The sequence below is a fragment of the Monomorium pharaonis genome, chromosome 3 (genome assembly GCF_013373865.1).
Source record: "Monomorium pharaonis isolate MP-MQ-018 chromosome 3, ASM1337386v2, whole genome shotgun sequence".
NCBI classification, from domain to species: Eukaryota; Metazoa; Arthropoda; class Insecta; order Hymenoptera; family Formicidae; genus Monomorium; species Monomorium pharaonis.
In genome coordinates this window covers 10,875,794-10,882,576 of record NC_050469.1, presented here as the reverse complement: position 1 = coordinate 10,882,576, position 6,783 = coordinate 10,875,794, and the positions used below count along the sequence as shown (strand labels likewise).

At 33.0% G+C, this 6,783-nt stretch overlaps 2 protein-coding genes across 6 annotated transcripts in view; one reads left to right on the top strand and one right to left on the bottom strand.

The window, feature by feature from the left end:
- LOC105831519 (lachesin) overlaps positions 1-2,791 on the bottom strand; it is a 268,879-nt gene extending 266,088 nt beyond the window's left edge. For 2 of the 5 annotated variants that reach the window (XM_036284104.1, XM_036284107.1), the window contains exons 1-3: positions 2,521-2,791; positions 1,238-1,268; positions 1,036-1,136 (exon numbers count right to left, since the gene is read on the bottom strand). In XM_036284104.1, the coding sequence (XP_036139997.1) occupies positions 1,036-1,136; positions 1,238-1,268; positions 2,521-2,534 (146 nt within the window). In that variant the 5' untranslated portion in view covers positions 2,535-2,791. Of the gene's footprint in view, positions 1-1,035; positions 1,320-1,795 lie in introns of all 5 variants that reach the window. The other 3 variants (XM_036284116.1, XM_036284105.1, XM_036284106.1) reach the window with 3 other exon arrangements.
- Positions 2,792-3,241: 450 nt separating this feature from the next.
- On the top strand, positions 3,242-6,554 carry LOC105831146 (MOB kinase activator-like 3). The gene is made up of 5 exons (XM_012671092.3): positions 3,242-3,592; positions 3,843-3,993; positions 4,203-4,430; positions 4,511-4,626; positions 4,711-6,554. Exons 1-5 carry the CDS (start codon positions 3,548-3,550, stop codon positions 4,876-4,878), a joined length of 708 nt encoding a protein of 235 aa, XP_012526546.1. The 5' UTR covers positions 3,242-3,547; the 3' UTR covers positions 4,879-6,554.
- Positions 6,555-6,783: the final 229 nt, after the last annotated feature.

Genomic DNA, 6,783 nt, shown 5'->3' with positions numbered 1-6,783 from the left:
GACTAAAGAATAAATTGAATATAACAGAAAAATCAGTGAAAAAAAGAGCATCCCCGTTCAATCAAATTTTATTTTTCTGCCATTCATTATATTTTCAATAAATAATAAATTATACAAAGTCGCGAATTTATCAGCAAGAGCTATATATGCTTGAATATTACTATCCGAGATAAAAGATAATTCAAAAAGGCGCTGTAATTGCGAACTTGCAGTTACATGCCGATATCTGGTTATTTTACGTTATATTTTATATATTATTTTACATTAGTTTCAACCGGATTAAGTCTCTATTTATATTATAAAATTTATATTATAATATAATATAAACAATTAGATTTATACGTATATGTGCATTTATATGTATAGTGGCACATGAAAAAACTTAAGCTAATAAAACGTAATCGTTAGTAAGAAAATCAACATATTTGATTTGCAACTACTTTACATTTAGATTGTAGTTCGCCAATTTGTTTACTAACTGCACTGTGAAAAAATATCGAAATACAATATTAACAGACAAGTATTATTTACAACGTTTTCTTCATTTATTAAATTATACAAAAATTTGATTGTGATAACGAAATTAACATTTCTGTGAAATACATCTCATTTTTCGTAATTTTTTTTTTAATTTCTAGAAATAAAATGTTATATATTTTACCGTATTTAAATAAAGATTTATTTCATATTAAAATAAAGTTATATTCAAGAAATAAATTGTTTAATACTTTTTCCAGTACGCTTACGTTCTTCTATGTGCCACACTGCATTCATATACATATAATTCGCTACATTAATGTCAAATAGAAGCTTATTGTTTGTTTTAATTAAAGAGAGTAATCATATTCTCTCCACATTCTGGGCTGTTCTTAAACAACTAATTAAAAATATCTTAATAATATCGGAGATCTACCTTATACTCTTTGTGCAAAGACGGCAGGAGAATTGCGAGCTAATAATCAGCCTAATTTAAAATTAGCTCAATATAAACAGGCATTTCAAAAAATTTCGGAAACTTATTTATTTATTACTTACTCGATGAACTGCAATCGCACGACGAGTCGACTCCAACGATTCCAAAACCCCATTTCTGCAGTTTTCCTCCTCGACGTCCTTTCTGAGGTTTCCCTCGGCAACTGACGCACACTCACGATATTTATTTCACAACGGAATTTAACAGAGACGAGTTACACGTTGGCAAACCGCGATTAAATTGAGAGACATCTTGCTTCGATACCTTGCCGTGATCCTTCCGCGAAACCGCCAAACTGCGCGCGGATGAATTTAATACGGCGATTTACCCGCCACGAAGATGATCCCTGACGAGGACACGTTACGCACGCGTAATTCACGTCGCATCTCCGCGCCGAGAGTCGCGAACGCGCGCGAATCGGTAAGGCCGAAGGCAAAGAACGAGACGTGGGTGTCGCAACGTAGTCGTAGGGTAAGGCAGAGAAAAACGTAAGTCATACATGTCGTAGTATACTATTCTAGACTCTAGAATAGTAGTATATTACGACTTACGTTTTTCTCTGCCTTACCCTACGACTACGACTACGACACCTACGTCTCGTTCTCTGCCTTCGGCCTAACCGCAAAAACGACGCGACGATCGCGAAAGTTATCGTCCAGGCGCGACCGCGCGACGCGACGACGAAATTTTCGCGAGAAATTCCCCGAATTCCTCGCAGCATTCTCGAAAAGTTCATCGAGAGGCACGTCACGAAACTCGACTCGGCGCACGACGAGGCGACGAGTAACGAATTAGTTCTAAGAATCTATGAATTTCAATCACCTCCTGGCGTTTGTGCCTTCCTCGAGGCGCACGCTCGCGGGGCGATTTGACACCGAGCGATCAACGAGCGGTTTAATCACGATTGTCGACTTAAACAACAATCAACGAGACACGATTCACTGCCGCACACGACGATACGACGACGCACCGAATACGACGACGCATGCGCGCGAGAGTGTGCACAGCTTGGCCGCGACAACTATTCACCGTCAGGTGTATAATTAATTTAAACTAATTTAAATTATCTTCGCGATCACCTCCGCGATTATCTTCGTAATACTGTCGTGTCAAATATGACGTACAATTGTCGACAAAATCACACGGCACATTGCGCAGAAATAACGGGCATTATTCAAACTGCCGAGCGCGCGCGAAAGCATTAAGGTGCCTTTTCACGCTGACGTTTGACGCTCATTTTCAGCGTCAAAAGACATCACGTGACTAAACACAAAGATATCCATTCGTCATTTTTAGTCACGTGATGTCTTTTGACGCTGGAAATGGAAATGAGCGTCAAGTGTCAGCGTGAAAAGGCACCTTTAACGAGGCATTATCGAAGATTAGCAACCGCGAATGACTTTACCGACAGTGCTATATATTAACTCACCAATCCTGCACACACACACACACACACACACACACACACATATATATATATATATATATGCATATTTGCAAACCGTCAGAATAAAAAAATAAATCGAAATAAATAAAACTAATATTACATTCGTCTAATCATTCAGATTTGGCAGAATTTTCACATATGATCGATCATATATATCTTCCATTTCGCGATTTACAGTTCGCAGCCTTCCCACACGTCTCTGGCTGCATTCCGATGATTCCGATATTACTGCCAGTACTGAAAATCTACAGTGTACGTAGCAGAAACTATAAATTTTCAATACTGGCAGAGTAATATCGGAACACAGCTTCTGGGGCTCGATTCTTGAATTCATTCGCAAGAGAAACGTATTCGCAAATTCTGTTCTTACAGAAAAGTTGGAAATTTATTGGCTATCGTATGGCTATTAACCAATAAACTTACAACTTTTTGTTAGAGCGAGTATTTGCGTATACGTTTCTCTTGCGAATGACTTCAAGAATCGGGCCCCTGATCTTGTGCTACGATTCCGAGCCCGGCACACTCACGCACGTTACACAATACGCATATTCCGTAAGCCGTCGCTCCGCTAAGTATTACGACCTACGTGACCTACGTTCGGCCGGCTCCAACACTGCCTGACCGACTCGGCATACTGCTCGGCCCGTACGCAGGCCGTAGTAGAAAGCGCAAGCTCACGCCGAGCGCAACCGAGTGCAGTCGAGTACAGCCGAGCGCGCACGGCTCCCGGATAGACGGAGCGCGACGGTGGTAGTGTGCTCGGGCTCGCTCGGAATTGCTCGGAATTGCTCGGAATCGCAACACAGCTATCCTCTCATCACTGACGACCACTGATGACGTTCAATGAGTTCAATCGTTGTCAATCGCAGGACGAATTTCAGTGCATTTAGAGTGTATGAGAAGTGTGTTCCGGATCGAATATTCTTCCGCAGTTCACCCATGTGATGCGAGAAAATATTTCACTGTAATTTTTTTTTTTTTTTTTTAATACCGGCGAACGCGAGCGCGTAGAATGAGTAAGATGAAAATTCAGAGTGACGCCTAGGCCAAGTGCTTCCTCTTTCCTCAAATTTCTTATGAGAATATACAATTGGGAATAACAGTGACAATAAACTTTCGTACGCACGATGACCACATTAAGCGGGTTTATAGAATTCTTCCAAAAAGGCAAGGTAAAAACGCGGTTATTGACTTGTAGTAACTAGATTTTAAACTAACCTAGAATTTATTTTGCCCCAAAATCTGCAATAATTTGCCTTTTTTGTAGTTTTGTTTATGTAATATTGTTTTTGTATATAATATACAATATATTGTGTATATTGTGTATATTTGAGTGTATGCACAATGTATTGTAAAAATTAATTCTTATAATTATTTTAAAAAATGTATGTATATATATAGTCATATTTATTGTAATTGTAGACATTTAGACCTAAGAAAAAATTTGCTCATGGAACATTGCGTTACTCCTTATACAAACAAGCTCAAGCTTCTCTCAATTCTGGAATCAATCTGAGATCTGCTGTCAAATTACCTCCTGGAGAAGATCTGAACGATTGGATCGCTGTTCACGGTATATAAAATATTTAATGGCAATACAAAGATTTAAAATTATGTAAAAATTTTATCAAAAGTACTTTGGTATGTGCTTTTTTGTTTTATTGTAACTTTTCTATTCTATTTGATGAGAAAAATATTCTGAATATTCTTATTTTATTTTAAAAAACATTTTGCCTATATAGAGAATACGACAATTACATATATACTTTTTTCTGTTTTTAGTTGTGGACTTTTTTAATAGAATAAATCTTATATATGGTACTGTGTCCGAGTACTGCGATTCGGCATCTTGTCCAACAATGAGTGGTGGAGCACGTTTTGAATATTTATGGGCAGATGGTGAAAAATATAAAAAGCCAACAGCATTACCAGCGCCACAATACGTTGCTCTTCTTATGGATTGGATTGAAGCTCAAATAAATAACGAAACCGTTTTTCCAGTGTCAACAGGTTTTGTATCTACACCGTATAATATTATTTGATATAAAATCCTGTTTAATATCAAGATATATAAATTATTTTTATTGCAGATGTGCCATTTCCGAAGACATTTATACCACTGTGTAGAAAAATTTTGACACGTCTCTTTAGAGTTTTTGTCCATGTATATATCCATCATTTTGATCGTATTGTAGCAATAGGAGCAGTAAGTATTTATATCAGCTGAAGTATTTTTAGTATTTTATTACATTACAGAGATCTTTGAATGAACATGTTATTATTATTGTAGGAAGCACATGTAAACACATGTTACAAGCATTTCTACTATTTTGTAACAGAATTTGATTTAATTAATCCCAAGGAATTAGAACCATTAGCTGAAATGACTGCCAAAGTGTGTAAGGATAGTGTGCCTCCTACTCAAACCACAACACCATCAAGCAATCAAGGCAGATAGTTATTTTATAGCCATATTTGTCTAATATTACAATTTATAGAAAAATAACATAACTTCCAGAGTAACAAATTGTAGAAGAAATCACTCGTTTCATACGCGGATATAATACAATTTGTAATCTTTTACTATAATAATATGCCACTATAATAAATAATATGCCACTTTTTTAAAGATAATAATTTACGTAAAAGATATTAGTAACGTTACAAAAATATACCTTATGCACATTGTCTTACTGCAAAAAATTATCATAACGCATTATAATACACTTACAAAATTTTTATTCCAGTATATCATAATGCTCTTAAAATATAGTTATAGGTGCAATATTTGTAATTTATCATATGTTATTTATGTTAATTATTTCCAAAATTGAAACAAATATCTATTGAATATTTATATTATTATATCATTTCGAAAAAAGTTAAACATTTTATTTCTTCTAACTCTTGCATCATAAGACATTGCATTAAACTGTACAATATAACAATGTATCTAATTTTGATTAACAATTTTTTCTTGTCATTTTCCCTGTAGATCTTATTTGGATTACCAATTGTGTACAAAAATATTCTTTTTTATGAAATATAATATTACAAATATTAATTTGTAATAAAATATAATTAAATAATGAAAAATTTAATAAAAAATGAATTTCTTTAACGTAATTAATAATTCAAGCATTTATTTACTTTGAAAACTATATAAATGGAATATAAAGATCTGGTGCAGTATATATAAAATTAATAAAATTAAAGGAATATTAATATTCATTTTCTACTACTAGATTAAAAATGTTTTAAATATTTTAGACGCAAGAACCTTCGAGAAGTGAATAAGATCAAATTGCTCTAATTCTTTATATATTTCTAAAATATTTTCTTTATGGCTTAAAATATACGTTTAAATATACGTTTTAACTCTTAACATTTTTATTTCAAGACTATTTACATGATAGAATTTAATCCTCCCTTATTCTTGACAAAGTGTTAATGTAGAAATAACTAATAAAAATATAATTTTTCTTAATAATCTGCATAATTATATATGTATAAAAAAAAGATCAATTTCATATTTACACATTTTCTCATCCACGCCAAAGATTATTATGCTGTGTGTAATGAATTGTAATTAACTTTTTTATATTATACATTTATAGCGATGACTGTAAATATTATGTAATTTTATGATTTAACTCTTAAGTATAGACATGTAGTTTGTCGAAATTGATTGTTATATTTTTAAATGTTTTTTTAATATAGTGTTAATAGTGTGTTTAATATTTTGTACATGTTAATATCTTTCTATATTTGCTAAATATGTAATAAGCAATTCAGTTAATGAATAGATTAAAAAAACTTTACTAATAGTTTATTGAACCATTACTGAAATTTATATCTTGCATATGCATGTACGCCTGTGTACACGTAAGATTAAAAATTTATTTTAAATATATTTTAAATTATCATAAAATATGTTCATATATTATGATAAGTACAATTTAAATACAATCCGAACAAATACAAATATTGATTGAAATATTCTGCGACCTTTGAATCTATTGTTAGATAATTGACATAATTGTATGTGTATTGTGTAAGTAAAAATATATTGTTTATTTACTGATATTACATGTCATTTTCATAAATTAAATAAAAATTGCTTTTAAATATAAATTATTTTCGTCTTGTTATTAATTTTGGTATTTTGCAATCATATATTTGTTTTGATATTAACAGAAAGGAACCTGAGAGCGATCATTGCATCGTTTTAGGTGTTTTCATCCATCAGTGCCTCTACGTGCACAAAATGTACACATTAAACTACGTAATCAAATATCTAGGTAATGTGCATGACTTTTTGAATCTCTTCTATGCTATGTCCACGTTTATTTGGTTTTGTTTC